This window comes from Xenopus laevis, chromosome 2L (assembly GCF_017654675.1).
Source record: "Xenopus laevis strain J_2021 chromosome 2L, Xenopus_laevis_v10.1, whole genome shotgun sequence".
Classification (NCBI taxonomy): domain Eukaryota; kingdom Metazoa; phylum Chordata; class Amphibia; order Anura; family Pipidae; genus Xenopus; species Xenopus laevis.
This window is the reverse complement of record NC_054373.1, coordinates 66016742-66037529: the sequence shown is the minus strand read 5'-3', so window position 1 is coordinate 66037529 and position 20788 is coordinate 66016742. Positions and strand designations below refer to the sequence as shown.

Genomic DNA, 20788 nt, shown 5'->3' with positions numbered 1-20788 from the left:
CCCCCCAGCAGCCTAACTACAGAACAATGGTAAGGTAACCAGATAGCAGCTCCCTAACACAAGATAACTGCTCTCTGGTAGATCTAAGAACATCAATAGTAAATCAATAGTAAAATCCAGGTCCCACAGGACACATTCAGTTACACTGAGCAGGAGAAACAACAGCCTTCCAGAAAGCAGTTCCACCCTAAGCCAAGTGCTGGCTTTTTCTAAAACCACCAGGAAAAATGACCTGAGACGGCTGCCTACACACTAATACACTTGCTGGTTTAGGAATTACATTTTATATTGTAGAGTGAATTATTTGCTGTGTAAACAGTGTAGTTTAGAAATAAAAACTACACCATAAAAATCATGACAGAATCCCTTTAAGCAACAGATAGCAAGTGGCATAGTCAAGAATCTTACCAAACTGGAATATATATTTAAATAAATATTGCCCTTTTACATCTTTTCCCTTGAGCCACCATTTTGTGATATTCTCTGTGCTGCCTCAGAGATCACTTGACAAGAAATAATGCAGTTTTAACTGTAACAGGAAGACATGTGGAAGTAAAGCACAGAACCTTGTTTGTTAATTGGCTCATGTGACATAACATGTATGGTTTGTTTGTGTGCACCATGAATCCTAGGATCCCAGGAGGCAGCCCTTATGTTTTAAAATGACAATTTTATATTTTGGATTAACTAATGGTGCATACTACTAAAAAGTATATTATTATGAAAGTGGTTTATTTACAAGAAGGGTTTTACATATGAGCTGTTATAGGCAATATATTTTTATAGAGACCTACATTATTCAGGCTGTAGTTTTCCTTCAACAATGACTCCATATAAGTTCAGGCTAATAATACCTTCTTGCTTGTTTTGATTAGAACAAAGACAAGTGGAGATTATTTTATGGCTGAAGCATTGTATAAGCACAGTAGTTTGTTTTCTATGAAATACAGTAGTTTACTGTATTAATGACTAGGCTATATCAGCATTAATGTTACATTATAGCATTATGATCTACAGTTTGGTCATTTCCCTATGAACCAAACTGTAAATTATAAGTCAGATACATTTCCTGCTGTAGATCTCCCTTCCTGTTTTGTCTCCCTCCCGTTCTGACTGCCAGGCTCACCTCTTACGGTTGGGGCAGACGGGGAGATTTAGTCGCCTGGATGACTAATCGCCTCTTCTGTGTGGCAACAATTTCCCGAACTGCCTTCCGTCTGCCTTCCACATGCTTGAATGAAGAATCGCCTGTGCTAATGCACTCGCTGCGCTTCGATTTCCTGCTTGCACGTCTGCTCTCTGGTCTCGCTGACCCCTCCCTTCCACCCACTGTCTCAAGTTTCGCTCCCCCTCCCACTTTCAATCCCCAGTCTCAATATCTGCCCTACTCCCCTCCACCGTTCTCAGCCTGCAACGATGAAGTAAACTGTGGCAAGTAAGAAGGCAAGGGGCAGAATACAGCAGAAAATTTCGAATAAAGGTACTTAACTCCATTAAAGAATTACAGGGAAACATAAGGAGAAAGCTAAAATCAGCAAGGGGGGGAGGAAGCATAGCATACCAATTAGTATTATTTAGTATGTAAGCAAAGCCATTATTTAAATTGTAAGGCACATGAAAAATGTAGATTATAATGCATAATGTACCCCTACTTACATTTTTAAAGATAGTAGTGACCTCGGAGTTATGTGACCTGTTTAAAATGACTCTGCTTCGGCCTCATATGGTCGCATAACTCCTTGTGACTTATAATATCTTTATAAATTACAGTAGGGGGTACATTATCCACTATATATATTTGAGCAAGACCATTCCAAGTTACATGCACAACCTATTTAAATGCATTATTTAGGAATGACAGCACTGTATAACTGAAATGTTAAGTCATTCTACAAAGGGTCCAGCAGGTGTCAGCAGATGTTTAGCTGCAACATTTGCTGTAGGTATACCTATGTATAAAGTGCTACAGCAACGCTGTATGTTTTTATTTTGGTTTATTTCCTGGTGTTTTATATATCACCAACACATTTACGGAGCACTTTACAGAGATTAGACATCATGCACATTAGTCCCTGCCCCAGAAGAGTTTACAATCCAAGGTCCCTATCACATTCACCCGATTGGACTTCTCTTGTACTTTGACTAAACCTTCAGTTTCTTTGTATAGTTTCCACACGTTGTCTTCAAAACATCATGGCTTATTAATGCTTTCAAAGCAAATATATACGCCATTATTTAAAGGTACTTGCATCTATCCACACCTTCAAAGGTGGTAGTAGCCCCAGTATTCCAATGACTGCCTACTTTAGTGCACTTGAAATTACATTTTGCACACTGCAGTTGTGCCTGTAAATGAGACCTATTTTGTTTTTTACTGGTTGTAAGATTGCTGTTGACAGTCGACCTGTATTTCCTTTGTAGTTCTAACCTATGGGCAAAAGTGGTCATGTATTCATTCTATCTGTCCAGCTAGGTGGGCAAATATGGCACCTGGGGTGGGGGGGGGTTAAACTGTCAGTTTTTACAAAATCACTCTGTGATCCAGTTGTGATCAGTGTGTGTGTAAGTTGGAAGTCTTATGTTGGTGCACCTTTTTGTTGGGCAGATGCAGGTGTCCATCAGGTCCACTATTGATATATGTTGTTCTTCATCCATTGAGGGAAGTTAACCTAGAATAAAATTAAAATTAGGATGTGCTTTTTGTGGCAGTTATTATGTCCAAATCACTGCATTGCACCAAAAAAATGTCCCCCATACATCTGTAGCTGTATGAGAAATAGCTTATATTATGAGAGCTTACTGGGAGAGGCCAGGGAGTCTATAAAAGTTAATCATTCTTACTATTTCTCAGTATACAACTGGTAGAAAGGAACCTCAGTACTGGATGAAATTTCTTTCTCCTGTAACCAACATCCTTTCGCAGATTTTAATTAACCACAAGGGCACAGAATATTGGGAGTCTCCGTAATACAAAATGGTTTGGGTTGGGTGCATGAAATGGAAAATGACAATAGTCATGCAGTAGGATTTTCTGATTTTATGTTGGCTTTAGGTGTATCAGAAATGAGTCTCACTATTCATTTGAATGACGGCACCTTTAAAAGCTATGACCAAATCAAACTAGCTAAACCTGAAAATCCACCAAAATACTTTGCCTACCCACAACTATGCCATGCATTTTACCAACAATTCCAGCAACTGCAAACATTGTATGAACCACTGGGGATAGAGGGAATCCTCTGGGCTGGCAACCAACATAAACTAGTGACTAGACTCTATAGGAGCCTAATAGAAATGAAACCACCCCCTTCCAAGCCTCCTTTGAAAAATGAAAGGCAGTGTTGCCCAGTCTGAACTCTGAGGCCTGGGACGAAGCCACAACCAAAGCATAAAATTACCTAATCTCATCCAGAGACAAATTAATACAGTTCAAAATCCTACACCAACTATACTATTTTCCTGAGAGACTGGCCGAATTCCAACAAGGAAACAGGGCAAATTGCCCAAGATGCCAGGAGCCCAGTACCTCGTTTCTCCACATACTTTGGTCTTGCTCAGACATACAACATTACTGGGGGAAAACAGTGGGTGAATTACATTCCAATCTAGAGTTCCCCCAAGATTTGCCTCATGGGAGTTATTGATGACCTTATCCCCCAAAACAATCAAAGAGTTATGTTCCGTACACTCCTATTTGATGCACGAAAAGTAATAATTAGAAAGTGGCTAGCAAGCACAGCACCGACTCTCAAGGAATGGAGAGTAACAGTTGCAAACCTACTGACTTATTAAATTCACATATTGGGCTAGAGGCTGTCCCCAGAGGTACGAAAGTATTTGGCAAGCATGGGAAGATACCTACACATAAGGTACAGAAAACCACAAATTCCAGTGCCTGCACTCATCCAGGTCAAACCAGCGCCTACACATATAGGAAAGGAGACCTTAGTTAGATCTTGATTCCAATTCTCTTCCTAATGACTTATGTATCTTGTGCCTTAACAATCTGTAATCTGTGATATGGAATGACATTGCTCACTCCCCTTGTTGTTTAGTTTTGTTTTGACTTTTTTTTCTTGTCATTTAATTTAAATGTTAAATAAAGCCTTAAAAAAAAAAAGTACTTGTGTACTTGTAAAAGAAAAAAATGTAACCCTACTTTTGGAATTCTGTGAGCTGTATTAAAGGACAGTATACCCCTTTTTAAGATGAGTTCAATGAATAGGACTTGGACTGAACATACTTTTTGCCTATTGTTTTTATTAGGATAAATATATGTTTTTTTAATATCTTTTGAGCTAACCAGGGGAAAAAGAAAAACTGAAAGCTACTCCATGTTTGGTCCTTGGAAGTAGATCATTAAGTGATATGATGGTACTTTATTTCCTACATATACCAAAATCTACTCTATTTTACTGCAAGAATCTAAAAACTAAACTAACAACTACAATTTAGCTTTTCATTGAATTATTCAGTATAACTTTCTGTACAACCTGATTTATTTACATATGTGAGCTTATTATTACAACCAGTGCTACTATGCTACTTTTCTCAGATTACGTATAATTATTTGTGAGGTAACTTCGGAAATTGAAGTGCCGGGAGTGCATTATCGTAGGGGATTCTTCATTCAAGCAGGCGGAAGGCAGTTCGGGGAGATTGTCACCCCGCAGAAGAGGCGATTAGTCAACAGGCGACTACATTTCCCCGAATCTGCCCGTCTGCCCCAACCCTTAGGCTACTGTCACACCAAGCTGATGTGTTTATCTGCATTCCGAAAAATCTTCCCCACAATTGCATCAGCCTTACCCTGCAACTGCCTAACATATTCGTTCAAAATTCTGTGTGTAAACTGTTGTGGTGCTTTATCTGGAAACCTTGCTGCATAAAACAGTTACAATATTCTATATAATAAAAAAATTCATAATGTTACACCCTTGATGTGAGATTTTATCACTGTGAAATAGAAAGCAGTAGGACATGGCCTTTTCTTTATTTTATAGTGAAGACCCCCCAAGCGAGAGGTCAAGCCCTCGATCTGAATCTGAGCAAAGCTCTGATCCACTTCAGGAAGAGAAGATCACAGCAAGAGCCACTCTCAGCTGTGCCACAGGGAGTCACGTGGCTGATATATACCTTGCAAATATTAACAAGTAAGTGTTAAGGGGCCAAAAATAAACTTTAACAGCTTTCTATGTTTTCACATAGCCTTCTCATAACATCAAAACACTACAAAGCTATTCCAGCAAACATTATACCTTGTATAATGCATTGTTCATTGCAAATTATTAAGAAAAAATCTAGTCCTTGGAGTTGTAGGTCACAATCGGGTATCTCTGACCTGAAATAATAATAAATTAATGAGTTTATGTTATTGGATAGATTTATTATTACAGTCTTACAACGGACACAAAACAGTATTGATCAAGACTCGTGATAAGAGTCTTTAGGTGTAGGAATGAAATATTCATTATGCAACAAAACCTAAACATTTCCCAGCACGGCTAACACAGCTTACTTACCTCAGCTTTTAGTATGATGTAGAGATTGATATTCTCAGACAATTTGCAATTGATTTTCATTATTATTTGTGGTTTTTGAGTTATTTAGCTTTTTATTCAACGGCTTTCCAGTTTGCAATTTCAGCAATCTGATTGCTAGGGTGTGAATTACCTCAGCAACCTTGCATTGATTTCAGTAAGAGACTGGTATGTGAATAGGAGAGGCCTGAATAGAAGGAGTAATAAAAAGTATCAATAACAATAAATTTATAAGCCTTACAGAGCATTTGTTTTTAGATGGGGTCAGTGACTCCCATATGAAAGTTGGAAAGAGTCAGAAGAGAAAGGCAAATAATGCAAAAACTATAAAAAAAATAAATAATGAAGACCAACTAATAAGTTGCTTAGAATTGGCTATTCTAGAACATACTAAAAGTTAACTTAAAGGTGAGTCACCCTTTTAACAGCTGCTGTACTCGATGTACACGTGCATGTTGTGTGAAAATTTGATTTACTGGTGCCCAGTATATTAATATAGGAGTCTTTAATCCATAGCCATTTGTAATGATGTCAGTTGTAGCCCTAGTGCAAAAAGTGATTTGGACACCAATTTTACTGGAAATAGCAGACAAAATCCAGCAGTACTATTTGTTTATATACTTAGTATCTTCCATTTGAATCTATCTATTTCAAATTTTCCTCTTTGCAGACAGAGGAAGAGGCCAGAATCTGGAAGCATTCGGAGAACGTTCCGTCAGAGTGATAGCCTCTCTAGTTCTGATACATCAGAGCCAGCCTCCCCTGGAGGATCAGTACGACCTGCATCTCAACCTGTCATGAGCCAAAACTTTTCTAGGGAGGCTCCAGACCGCTGTTCTATCAGTGGACATGGCACAGTCAGCAGCATTAGTCGACACTCGTCTCTCAAGAACCGGGTAGATAGCCCTCAAATACGCAAAGCAATGGCGGCAGGAAGGTCAAAGAGTTTCAACAATCATCGCCCACTGGATCCAGAAGTCATTGCTCAGGTAGGATGTAACATGTCACAAAATTTCACAGTGAATGTAAACATAAACACATGGTGGTAGAAGGTCCTTGTGCAATCATCTGTATCCTCTAAAATATTATTTTTAATTGTTTTAGAATTTGTTTAGCTTGAAAACTTACCACACTGCCTACTATAATAAATAGGTTCCCCCATCATGCATAATTATTTCAACCCATAGTAACAAACTACCTATGTAGGGTATGGAGTAGAAAAGGAAAAACAAGGTTTGTGGTGGGAAATTTCAGGGAGCTATGGCTTATACCTTATAAGCTGCTGCTGGAGGGGCTCCAGCATTGTATGTAACACAGAATGAACTGTTTATCTAAGAGAAGTCTCCTGCTATATTCTGCCTACCCTCTGCTCCCTGTGTGTACCAAACTGTACCTGCCCTATGCTCCCTGCGTGTCCCATACTCTGCCTGCCCCCTGTGTGAGCAAAACTCTGCCTGCCCTATGCTCCCTGTGTGTGCCATATTCTGCCTGCCCTATGCTCCCTGTGTGTGCCATATTCTGCCTGCCCTATGCTCCCTGTGTGTGCCATGCTCTGTCTGCCCTATGTTCCCTGTGTGTGCCATACACTGCCTGCCCTACGCTACCTGTGGGACGTGAGCCTAGTAGGGTTTGTTCTGGTGGTACATCTGGAAATTGTTGTCAGGGGCCCCTAATGATGAGTGATATCACTGCAGTGAGCACCAACCATTTTAGTTTTTTGGTGTGCTACCACCATTAATGGGCATATGTGCTTAAAAGTTTAAAACAGGTAGTGGTCAACGCTGGCTTCCATTATCGGCCCTCCACCACTTAGGCCAGAAAAATTCTGACCCTGGGTACCACAGAAGTTGGACAGCACTGCCTTATAGCTGCGTATATTGACCGTGACAATAGGACCCACTGAAAGCATCTCTATCTGGAAAACACGTTCAACAATTTTGTTTCTTTATACTCTGGTAATAGAAGAGACTAAAACACAGTGTTGGTTGAATTTTTTCATAACATTTTTTCAACACTATATGCAACTATATGTTCTCAAGCAAGGTGCATCACAAAATCCAATAATAGGTTAAGTGGCCTGCATTGTTAGGAGTGTCCACATGTAATTGAATTACTATATATACACAAACCAGATGTGGGACTTAACCACCATGTGCTAGGCCCAATCGTACCTTAAATGACAAAAGCCATACACTATAAATAAGATAAAAGGCAATATTTATTTACCACCATGCCACATGTACTTAAAACCATTTAAAATAAATTAGAATAAGCAGCGCTGCATTGGGGATAGGGATCCCTCTACCCCAATTATCTGTAACTGTTGATTCAGTAAATCAAGATGTATAGGACTGCCTATGATTTGTGTTCCGTTGTGTGGGATGGCTGAACAGCCCCCAACCAATGCAATATAATGCTGTAAATGGTGCCTCAGTCCAAATAAATCCTTAAATAATTGTACGTATAGAGGGGATGAATGTATACTGTTGTGATTAGCATCGGTGTGTGAGGCAATTCCAATTGGTCACTCCCACTGGTAACGTCCTTAAGTCCGTGCTCAAGAACCAATCAGTCCCGTGGGATAATAAGGTTGTGCCTGGGGATCGGTGTATAAGAGCAGAGCCGGTGTGGGAATTGAGAACCTTCTCAACAATAAAGTTTGTGGTATTTTATATGGGCATTTGGTATGACTCAGGATGATTTAATGCGTCTCATAACAGACTTAGCGACTCAGCAGTCGTGATACTGTGATTAATGATGCCGCTACTGTGATCACCATGTGAACTGTACTTGCCCCTTAGTAACTCCAAGTCCAACAACGACCTGCCCCAAAGTATAAAGATTATACCGACCGTAAGTGATCGTATCCCACACCGGATAACTCAATGCTCGATGATTGAATCCAAATTCACACTGCAACAATGCCTTTTCACACGCGCCGATAGACTTCAGATGGGAGAAGGATCCTGCTTATCTCCGCACAGACGCTGCACCTCAACAGCTGTTTCGCCACCAACCGTGGCTTAGTTGGGGGCTGTTCAGCCATCCCACACAACGGAACACAAATCATAGGCAGTCCTATACATCTTGGTTTACTGAAACAACAGTTACAGATAATTGGGGTAGAGGGATCCATATCCCCAATGCAGCACTGCTTATTCTAATTTATTTTAAATGGTTTTAAGTACATGTGGCATGGTGGTAAATAAATATTGCCTTTTATATTATTTATAGTGTATGGCTTTTTTCATTTAAGGTACGATTGTGCCTAGCACATGGAGGTTAAGTCCCACATCTGGTTTGTGTATATATTTTTACAACACTATTTAGAGTTTCTAAGAATTTATTACAAAGGTTTATGTATATAGTAATCATGTTTCTCTCTCCTCCATTTCTGATCTCAGGATATTGAAGCTACCATGAACTCTGCCCTTAATGAGCTTCGGGAGCTTGAGCGCCAAAGCAATGTCAAATATGCCCCTGACGTGGTGCTGGATACCTTGGAGCCTCTAAAGACCTCTCCTGTGGCTGCCCCTAATTCTGAGCCTTCCAGCCCCCTACATGCCCAGTCCCTTAGGGATGTGGAACCTGGGTTCCAGAGAAGTGCCAGCTCAGCTAGCGATATTACCTGTTCTTTCCGTACTGCAAAATCTGTGCGGCTTCCTCCATCTCGACCTCCAGCAACAAGGCCTAAACCTAATTTGTTCCCCAAATCTGGGCCCCAAGCTGCAAGTGGAGTAGGTTCTACATCCGGTCAGCAGCCTCCTGACAAGTTTTGTCCGGTGTGAGGCTGGATGTGGGGACATCACTGTGAAATCAATTTTAAAGTCTTCAGTGTGTACATAGAGACTGCAGGGTCATAAGAAGCCTTAAAATAAAGGCAGGGGAGAGGTTAAAATGGGGATAGAACTGAAGGAGTCAGTCCCATGCAGGACCAAAAAAAAGAAGAAAAAGCTGAGTGCAAGCTGTTTAATTGGTCATTCCAATCAGGACAGAAGTGACCCCATGAGTGCAATGTTTAATGCGATAACGGTCAGTCTGACTTGTGTAGCAATGTGATCAAAGGACAGCAATTCATTTAATCAGTTAACAGGACAGTTCCAAAGCTAAACTACATGAACTACCAACTGGGTTGAAACTGTATGAAACTGTCCCTGTGTTGGTTACTAGTTAGAATTCAACTGGATGTAGTGACTGCACCAAAATTTGACCAGGGTAAGTTGTAGGATCACGAGTTATTTTTAAGCATCAGCCATTCAGTTGAGTTACAGAATATGTCACTGCTATTAATCTTTTTCCCTTATATAAGGGATTGTTATGCTGTCATTTTCAACAAGTTACTGAAATCTTTAAAATAGTTCATATGCCTTAAATCATCCTGTATTTAAAGTTGGTGTTTCTAAAGATCTTTCTTTGGCTCTAGATTCCTAAAGTCTGGCTTGTGTCTGTTAAGTGATTCCTGCAGGGCAACTGTAGCTGTTGCAAGCCTGTAGTTTGTGCTGGGCACAGAAGCTCTTCTAGCGCAGGACCATACAAACAAATGCAGTTTGTTAATGTTTGCTGCTGGAATCCCTTTAATTGCTATTGATCCAGTATGGGACATTGCTTTGATTCTGTATTTGTATCTGGAGGGTGCTTCTGTAAGAGAAGATATGTCCTTTCTGTAGCAGCCCTCCAACTCCTTTTTAGCATTATGGTTGCATTCTGTAGTCTCTTAAATACAAGAACTCCTTGCCCATGTGTAAAAAAGATCAATTTGAAACATAATTTGTTTTCGGTTAAAGGGAGAATTGTCTGGCCTCCTAGGTTATTTTTAGGCAAGTTTAACCTTGTAAATGGAGAATTCCCTGCAATTCCAGCTCTAGCAATGTACAAAAGAAAATTTTTTAATTTTTTAACCTAGAATGTAAAACTATTTATTTGCTTTCTTTACCAGCATCCTCTGAAAAACATGAAAATTCAGATGTTGTTGTTAACAGTTCATAACATCTGAAGAACAAAGATGTTACACTGGTTCTGTAGTTCAATTTTGTTATCACTTAAAGAAAACAGAGTGTGTTTGATAGGGATACATAGACAGCTACTTCAATTCAAACATAAAAATAGATATTGCCTTCAGCAAATTTACCTAATATGGGTAAGGCCAGGGAAGGAAGAGCTGATTTTTTTTTTTAGGAAGGACATTTATAATTCTTTGCAGCCCCAGCCTGAAGGTTTATTCTGGAGATATTTGTTCCCCTAGATATTTAAAGCTTGAGGATGAGATTTGAGGTGGAAATATCTCTTGCCCTAAGGGCCCTGATTAAAAATCTTGAACCTGCAGCAAAAGATATTAAATAAATATCTTGGCAACTTTAATTTAGAATTCAGTGAACAGTGAGTAGGTGATTATAGGCAGCATTCCACTGAAAAAAAATTAAAGGGGTGGTTCACCTTTAAGTTAACTTTTAGTATGTTATAGAATGGCTAATTCTAAGCAACTTTTCAATTGGTCTTCATTTTTTCTTCTTTATTTGCCACCTTCTTAAAAAAAAATGCTCTATAGGGCTACAAATGTATTGTTATTGCTACTTTGTGTTACTTGTCTTTTTATTCAAGCCCTCTCCTATTCATATTCCAGTCTCCTGTTCAAATAAATCCTTGGTTACAAGGGTAATTAAGACCCTAGCAACCAGATTGTTGAAATTGCAAACTGGAGAGCCACTAAATAAAAAGCTAAATAATTAAAAAACCACAAATAGTAAAAAATGAAAACCAATTGCAATCACTCAATATCACCCTCTACATCAGTGATCCCCAACAAGTAGCTCGCGAGCAACATGTTGCTCACCAACCCATTGGATGTTGCTCCCAGTGGCCTCAAAACAGGTACTTATTTTTGAATTCCAGGCTTGGAGGCAAGTTTTGGTTGCTTAAAACCCAGCTGTTCTGCCAAATAGAGCCTCCTGTCGGCTACAATCTATATAAGGGCTACCAAACGGCCAATAACAGCCCTGACTTGACATCCCCATGGAGTTTTTAATGCTTGTGTTGCTCCCCAACTTTTTACATTCAAATGTTTCTCACGAGTAAAAAAGGTTGGGGACCCCTGCTCTACATCATACTAAAAGTTAATGTAAAAAACCCTTTTAAAAGCCTTTATTTTTACATCAAAGGCAACAGCTAGCATTAGTAGACGAGAGCCTGGCTTTCTATGAGTTTGACTCCCGAGTTGGAGGGTTTGCAGCTAGTCTTGTGCAATGTTTTTTAAGAAAGTTTTTCCACCAACAAATTTTGTGTCATATACAATTACAATAACCTATTCCTCACCAAAGCCTCAGGCTGCAATAAGTGCCCTTTGTACTAATCAGGAAGTAAAATTGACTCATTGCTTAGGTCTGAAGAATGAAGAGTTTTCATGATCAAAGTTTCTTGATTTGTTGGCTTTACAGATTCATTTTAACTTAATGGCTGATTCTTAAATGAAGCATTCCTGTCCAAGCTGGTTTCGGATCCACCTAAAATACCTTGCCCCCACCCTTGCTCTTGGAATTTAAAGGAAAACATGGCTACAGAGACTTTCCTTAAATCTTACAGCAAGCTGGAATACTATATGTACCCGCTAAGCAATCTTTATCATATTTTCAGTGCTTGGGAATCAAAGGCAATGACACCATCAGCAGCAATTCTTTCTTTTTTGTAACCATTTGTGTGCAATAAAAACCTTTAGTTCTGTGTGTAGTATCTACACAGCAGGGGGTACAGTTTAATCTTATTGATGCAGGGCTGCAGGCAAGATTTAAGACAAAACATTGTACAGGTAGTTGACAATTTGTTGGAAATAAACTGTACTTATGAGAAAGTCTTATTGTAACATCCTGAATCAGTGCTTTAAGTAAAGTGATGTCCCTTAATGAAATGTCATGAAGAATAACACTGGAAAAGTGATTGTTTTATCACCCAGTAAGGGATTGTATACTACATAAAAAGCTATAAATGTGTCTGCAGTTATGTCTTTCTCCTCTCTCAGGTGAAACAAAATGGAATGTGCTGAACTAACCTGACACTACAGCTGCATAGAGATACAGTAGCATTCTCAGTGTTCGGGGATTTACCGAATACACACACCACTTAATACATATTTAATTAAGCAGGGCTATTAGGCTATAGCCTGCACATGGCAATGATAGCTAACTCATTTAATAAATTCACTGCCGCAATTTTGCTTTCATTAGTCCGTGGTGCTCGCAGAACGCTTTATCACTATTTATAGCCATCATTTGTATTATGTATGAAGCTTTTTTTTTCTTAGCACCAGATTAGTCACCACTGAGTGGACCTATGTTTAGATTGCCCTTTAACTTGTTGATTGTCCTCCAGTCTGTGGTCTATTGACAGTTGTAACGTGCACCATGGTGTGTATTATTCTGCCTGCCATAGCCAAAAGTGGGGGTTCCCTAATAATCTGAAAGCCCTAAAACAATGATTTGATGGATAGTGTAAGAAAATGAGAAACAGCTGTGTCCGATATATGGACAAGGCAGGCATTTAGAGGGGTATGTGCATGCAGTTCATAAAGAACCCGCCCCTGAAATGAAAATAAATAGTCTATCCCCCAATAGATATGCTCCATATCCTAACAAAGCAGCTTTCATTGCAAACAGGTAGATGAAAATGTGGGGACTATAGCGTTCGTCTATAATTGATATTCATGGCAACCACATCTGAAAAGCAGTGCATGCAATTGGAAATCTAGGATGCTCTACTCTTAAATATATATTAGTTAGTGTTCCAAAATGTTATGTGTATGGACAGAATCTTTTATAGGTTTTTCAGTAGAAGCCTTTGACTTGAAGAAAACATCTTTTGAGTAGTGCTAACCTGCAATAAGTCATCCGTAAAACAAAATATTTCTGCCGTAGCTGCTTTATGTGTACGGGGCATGCATTTTCTGAAGACTTGCTGCTATGCATTTTAGTGGAGTTGCCATATTGCTTCAGCAGTAAAGATGAACATTAGCTTATTAATAAATAACATCGCCATGTGAAGCCACTAGTGGTGCTATTGCTAATGTCTGTGGAGAATCGAGGCAGCAGTGTGTCAGCTCCTAGGAATATATAATGCATATATACAAAGAAATTATGTTCTGGAACCAGTCAATTGTGTGTTCAAGTCTAAACATACAGTATAAAGAGAGTATCTTTCTCTCTCTTGTTCCAGAGAGGGTTCGTGCATACTTCGTTCTATCTCTGGTGACATACGGGTTGCAAATCTGACTCCTGCAAAAATTGGTCTCACTTATTTTTACTTTTCTTTTAGTCATATCCTGCAGGGAACTTTAATTTTGTTAGCATATATATTGGGAAAGTGAGCAACAATCTAATATTGTGCTTTTTGCAATAAATCAGCACAGTACATCAGCTTTTTTTATGGCACTTTGACCACTGAAATGCAGCGTTTTTTTTTTTTACCTTGTTTAATTTTATTTTGTATAATTTCTGTTTCGGGAGTGATGTCATCCATTGGGTGAATGATACCGTTGTGTAGAAGAATGTTCCTGTCATATGTAATCCTCATATATAAAATGCCATTTACACGTGGTCTCCCACTTCCCCTCCCCTTTCAAACACCACAACAAGAAAAGCAATGTTTTCACAACTGGAAAAATGTAAGTCCGTTTTTTGTGCTTTGTATTCTCTCAAATGCCAGGCTGACTGGTGGAGAAGTTTAATGTGGAAACTATTCAATAAACTGTGTTTTTAGATAAAACCTGTGTGTTTTTTCAAATTTGTGAGTGGGACCCCAGCCCTTGACAGAAATGACTTGTATTCAGCCACAAACTGTATCACAAGCAACTGCTTGCCTTGGGCCATCTCTTATAGTACTTAAATCAAGAGCAGTTTACATGTAGAAATGAAGCAGAGGAGGTGACATACGGGTTGCAAATCTGACTCCTGCAAAAATTGGTCTCACTTATTTTTACTTTTCTTTTAGTCTCTTATAGTACTTAAATCAAGAGCAGTTTACATGTAGAAATGAAGCAGAGGAGGTGACATATGGGTTGCAAATCTGACTCCTGCAAAAATTGGTCTCACTTATTTTTACTTTTCTTTTAGTCATATCCTGCAGGGAACTTTAATTTTGTTAGCATATATATTGGGAAAGTGAGCAACAATCTAATATTGTGCTCTTTGCAATAAATCAGCACAGTACATCAGCTTTTTTTATGGCACTTTGACCACTGAAATGCAGCGTTTTTTTTTTTTTTTTTTTTTACCTTGTTTAATTTTATTTTGTATAATTTCTGTTTCGGGAGTGATGTCATCCATTGGGTGAATGATACCGTTGTGTAGAAGAATGTTCCTGTCATATGTAATCCTGATATATAAAATGCCATTTACACGTGGTCTCCCACTTACCCTCCCCTTTCAAACACCACAACAAGAAAAGCAATGTTTTCACAACTGGAAAAATGTAAGTCCGTTTTTTGTGCTTTGTATTCTCTCAAATGCCAGGCTGACTGGTGGAGAAGTTTAATGTGGAAACTATTCAATAAACTGTGTTTTTAGATAAAACCTGTGTGTTTTTTCAAATTTGTGAGTGGGACCCCAGCCCTTGACAGAAATGACTTGTATTCAGCCACAAACTGTATCACAAGCAACTGCTTGCCTTGGGCCATCTCTTATAGTACTTAAATCAAGAGCAGTTTACATGTAGAAATGAAGCAGAGGAGGAGTTTATAAGTCATTCTATGTTTTAATGTGAAGCCATGATATGGACTTTAGCAGGGGTGGGGCCTGTACTTTCTTGGATGAGGAGGAGAATTCTGGCAGCAGTATTTAATACGGACTGTAGTGAGGAGAGATGGGATTTTAGTCAATAGAAGGTTACAGTAGTCCAGATGGGATAGGATGAGAGCATGCATGAGCATCTTAGCTGTTGCAGGTGAAAGAAAGGGACACATTTTGGCAATATTGCGTAAGAAAAAATGACCAGTTTTGACAGTGTTGTTAAAGGGGACCCGTCACCCAAAAAAAATATTAAAAATCCTATTTTATCACATTATTCAAGTAAAATTAACTTTAATTACACCATGAAAATCATTTGAATCTTGTTTCCTTCAGTCTGGAAATTCAGAATTATAGCAAACAGACAGGAGCCATTTTGTAGGACACTGTTATTAAGGCAAGCCTTGTATCATCTCAGAATCTTGTTTGTGCACCAGAATGGGAGACCCGATATCCATCCCCATGCCCTGGCTACACAATTAAATGGTGAAGAGAACGGGGGAATGTGTGGAGAGCAGTGACATCTAGGAGGTGCTGAATGGAAAGAAAAAATAATTGTATGCCCAGCCTCTATGCCTAAGGCATAAAGGAGGGGCAGACAATATTTGATTGACAGCTGAGATTTTTAAATGTTTACAGCTGTTACAGCTATAAATGCTTTAATAAAAATAGAAATTGGATTTTATGTTTAATTTGAAAAGGACTTTTATTATACAGATTTTGTGTCGGGGTGACAGGTCCACTTTAATATGATCAGAGAGGGGAGTTAAAGATTACCCCCACACAATGTGCTGAGTTGACAGGGTTAATGAGCATGCCATCAATAAAGATGGGGTAAAAGGGGGAGTAAGGACCGGGTTTAAGTGGAAAGATAATTAGTTTTTGTTAGGTTCAGTTTGAAGCAGTGTTGGTTAACCCAGGTGGAGATTGCTAGGAGGTAGTTAAAGATTTAAGTCTCTATCTCTCAAGAGAACAAAAACCGATAACAATTATCCCCAGGGTTAGACTAGCCAATGGCATCCTTGTTGACTCCCCTACAGGTATCAATGATGCCTTTAGAGAATATTACATATAACTCTATAATCCAACACTCCCTACACAAACTACTTGCCCAATGCAAATTCTTAGCAATGCTAATCTCCCTAACCTCTCAACACCTGAGCAACAATTTCTGGACAGAAGAGGTAAAGGCATCTCTGTAGAAGAGGTAAAGGCGGCAATCTCTTCATTTCCATCAGGGAAGACTCCAGGGCTAGATGGGATCCCAATAGAACTATATAAAATCCAGCAGGATAGCATGGCACCCAGATTGCTAAATATGTACCAAGAGGCTCTTATTAAAGGTCACCTCCCACCATCTGTCCAAGAAGCGTTAATTGTGGGGGGTGGATGTATATAGGCCTATCTCCTTACTCACGTGTGATAAAGAGATATTGGCAAAAATTTTAGCACTAAGATTAGTACAAGTGATAGAGACGTTGATCCACCCAGATCAAACTGGGTTTATGACCGGGAAAGCCACATCCATCAACATACATAGGCTCTATACTAAGATGGAATACTTAACTCTAAACAAAAATCATGGAGTGATAGCTGCTTTAGATATCAGGAAAGCTTTCGATTCCCTACACTGGGAATTCCTATGGGCAACTATGGAGCACATGGGCTTCGGGCCCAACTTTATCAAATGGGTCAAACTATTATATACGAATTCCACAGCTAGCTAGAATTCAAACTAACCGTAAGATATCCCCCTCCTTGACACTGAGCAGAGGTACGAGGCAGGGTTGTCCCTTGTCCCCATATTTATTTGCCATTGCCATAGAACCATTAGCCGGCCTGATTCGTAATGACTCGGACATCCTTGGCTGGAAATAGGCTGCGTTAGAGGAGAAAATTTCCCTCTACGCAGATGACACCCTAATCTATATGAAAGATACACACCAGTCACTTAATAGACTGCTACAGGTTGTCGATCTATTTGGGAAAGCATCGGGTCTCACAGTTAACTGGTCCAAATCCACACTTCTGCATATGGGTACATCCCTGCAAAGACCTCTAAGTCAAACACAGTCATTATCGCAGGTGGATCACTTTAAGTACCTAGGAATAGTCATTCACCCGAATCTCTACCAACATACAGCCTTAAACATAGACCCAGTAATAGCTGACATCTGCCATAAGCTTTCACTATGGTCCCCACTTCCACTCAACCTAATAGGCAGAGTTAATATGATAAAAATGATTATCTTGCCTAAACTGCTGTATATGTTTCAGAAAGCACCTAATGTAATGCCGGCAGCACTGTTTTCAAGGTTGGACTCCATGGTGTCATCATTTATATGGGCAAATAAACCGCCTCGAATTAAACTAGCAATACTAACCGCACCTAAGGAACTTGGGGGCCTAGCCCTGCCTCATATTTTTATATACTACTTAGCATCTCAACTCACCCATGTGGCAGGGTGGCTCAACCCCTTGGCAGAGGACACTGCCAGCATAACTGCTGCCGCAGTGGCGGGTTCCTCGAGTCACTGGCTAATCTGCCATTTCGTGGCATCACACAAAATGGGTGGCCACTTTCCACCTTTCACACAGGCATACTTGCCTGGAAAAAAGCCTTGGCTTTAAACAAACCTAGCACGCCACAAATATCGCGCAATATACCACTATGGTTGAACCCATCCCTGCCACATTTGCAAACAATACCAGACCCGCAGCTATTGGCAACATATAAAATCAAATATTTGGGCCAGTTGTACAAAAACCAGACACTGAAGTCATTTACAGAGTTGTCCCAGGAATTTTGTTTACCGCGTACCATGTTTTACCGGTATCTTCAGGTTCGGCATGCTCTGAATGCCCAATTCCCATGTGTACCCTTAATGGAAACACCAGCCTTGGAAACTTTGCTTAAGGCACCTGAAAAGAAGAAAAGATTGTCCAAAGTATATAACCTGTTAAACTCCCAAAGTGGCAACCCATATGCAAAGTGCTATAGTAAATGGACCCAAGACATCCCTACTTTGGACTTAGATGACTTGGATGAAATAACAGAAACCTTTGTTCCTACAATAATTAGTAGTGGGGATATGCTTATACAGCATGAGATGATACATAGATTGTACTACTCGCCAGTGTGTTTGCATAATATGGGATTGACCCCAGATAATCTGTGTTATAAATGTGGTCTAGACCCATGTACTTTTATGCATATCTTTTGGTCCTGTACGGTGATCAATACCTATTGGGAGAATGTAGCTATGTATGTGCAAACCTATTTTGGACTTTTCCTCTTCCAACAATATGATTTGTGTTATTGTTAAATGCAAAAAAAAAGGCTTTAAAAAAAAAAAAAGATTTAAGTCTCGGTGTCAGTTGTTAATGAAAGGGGGGTTCATCTTTGAAACTTTTTATTTTTCAGTTTAGTTTATTTCCGGTGAACAAAACAAGATTTTTAGCAAAAAATGTAATCTACAAAGGCCAGATTGACTGGATGTCTGAAATAATAGCTGGAACTTTCTGCTTTGTAGCTCCCTTGGTATCCACTGATTGGTTACCAGGCACTGGCAGCAGGCACACTGTCTGAAAACAAGCACACTGCTGTTTAAATGAAATAATCATCCATTTGAGGGAGCAAGAACCCTGAACTAATCTCCAGAAGCCTTGGATTGAGACACCTGTTAAATGTTGGTAGAGGTTCATCAAACAACACTTTTTTTTTTTAGTGTGAGAAATCCTGAAAAGTATGAGATCCCTAAGAAAACTGTGAAGGGCCCCTAATGCCACAAGGTCTTAAGTCTACTTAGTAACATCCTGGTGTTCTGGAGTTTTTTTGCAAGGTGCGTCTGTAAGCAAAGCACCAAACTGTGGGGCCCCGTTAAATTAAACTTTGATTAACTGCAAGGCCATTTAATAGCCAGTGTGTCCATATACTAGGTGAAAAAGTTCACTTGGCCTACAGTGACATTGGGGGAAGGTTGACTCTTCAGAGAAGTCAAAATTACCTTACCAATCATTGTTGTTAATCCGCATTGAAAACTGCTTAAATGATTCTGAACCATGTTCATAAGGGATAAACTACCCATCCTGTGAAATATAAACACAGAAATTTCAGGCATATCATCAGATTCAGTCCCAGACAGAAGTCAAAGGACTCACCAATGTAATGCAATGCCAGTTTTGCCAAAGAAATCAACGTGTGGGGTCTAAACCTCCCTTTGTGTGTTATGCACCTATACACTTGTATATTTGTATGATTGTGATGCATGTCATCCACATCCAAGCACCCATTGTAAGGGGAAGCTCGTTTGTAGCTTTATTAGAAAGAATATTCTAAAATGTAAGTAGTTGTATAATATGCAACTGTTTTGTGCAGTTCTTATGCAGTACCACACAGAAAATGTATAAGCAAGACATCTGTTGTTTTGGAGCTCATTGAAACTGAAACAGAGGAGGTGTGGGTGCTGTTCAAGCCAGTCATGGAGAATAAATGTGCAGGTTACATTTGTTGCTATGTGTGTGTAGAAGCTGAAAAATATTAAGCTATATTTCACTTGTTATTTCCATTTTTATACACTTATTTATCTATTAATATGGTGACTATATCTAATGATAATATCCAATTTATGTTGATAATTTATTCAATGTTTATTTTATAGCTCCCAGCAAAACCTATAAGTTACAAGAAAAGTAGAGCACCTAGTAAAATGCTGGATATCAAAGTGAAGTATTAATATATATGTTTTTGAATGTTACCTCTTGTTAACTCTTACTGTATCTCTTGGTTTATTCTGTGCCAGCACAATATTCAAGTACTTTGTGTGTTTGAATGTATTGGCGGATATTGAAAGGAGGGATTTTTTAAGGCTACATTTAAGCATAATCCTATGAATCCCAGGAATTTTTAAAGCTAAACCGGCTGCCCTATTCTTTCGTTGCAAGTGAGCTGTGATGATTGATGCAGGATACTGAGGGATCCATGGAGCTGTCACCTGGTGTCAACAAGTGCATAACTGCGGGGGCCTAGAACCGCCCAATATATCTTTGTGGGCCCCCTCTGTACATACTTGTGGGTGCTTGCAACGTATCCCTGCATTTACTTGCTGGTCATCTGCAATCCCCTACAGGACATTCTTACGGGTCAACCACTCCCCCCCATAATTCCAAGGGAGCCCCCCTGTGGCCACAGGGTCTGCTTCCTCAGTAGTTAAGCCACTGTGTCTGGAGATGACAGTGGCTCCTGAGTTCCCCTGTGTCAACAGACACAGCAGCACTGGATTCAGAACAAAAGGATGCCAAGCGCAACTATAAGGAAGGGCAAGGAGTGCAAGTGCCTTTAATGATAGCTGTATTACACACAACTCACTACAGAGTGCAGAGTCTGCAACTGCACTTGTGACCATACGTGAGACCTTTTGTGTATGTGCCAATGTTTGACCCTAGGAGGATTGCTGGGAAGATGGTGGCCACGCATGTAAG

General features: G+C 39.5%; 1 protein-coding gene and 1 long non-coding RNA gene across 3 annotated transcripts in view; both read left to right on the top strand.

Moving 5' to 3' along the window:
* The window catches only part of srgap2.L (SLIT-ROBO Rho GTPase activating protein 2 L homeolog), a 107198-nt gene extending 97239 nt beyond the window's left edge, over positions 1-9959 (top strand). The window contains exons 21-23 of one of the 2 annotated variants that reach the window (XM_018245200.2): positions 5004-5153; positions 6211-6529; positions 8945-9959. In XM_018245200.2, the coding sequence (XP_018100689.1) occupies positions 5004-5153; positions 6211-6529; positions 8945-9328 (853 nt within the window). In that variant the 3' untranslated portion in view covers positions 9329-9959. 2 annotated transcript variants of the gene reach the window in all.
* A 1365-nt stretch (positions 9960-11324) lies between these two features.
* LOC121399950 lies at positions 11325-15094 on the top strand. The gene is made up of 2 exons (XR_005965361.1): positions 11325-13771; positions 14447-15094. It is a non-coding gene; the product is annotated as an uncharacterized LOC121399950 (long non-coding RNA).
* The last annotated feature ends 5694 nt before the right edge of the window (positions 15095-20788 follow it).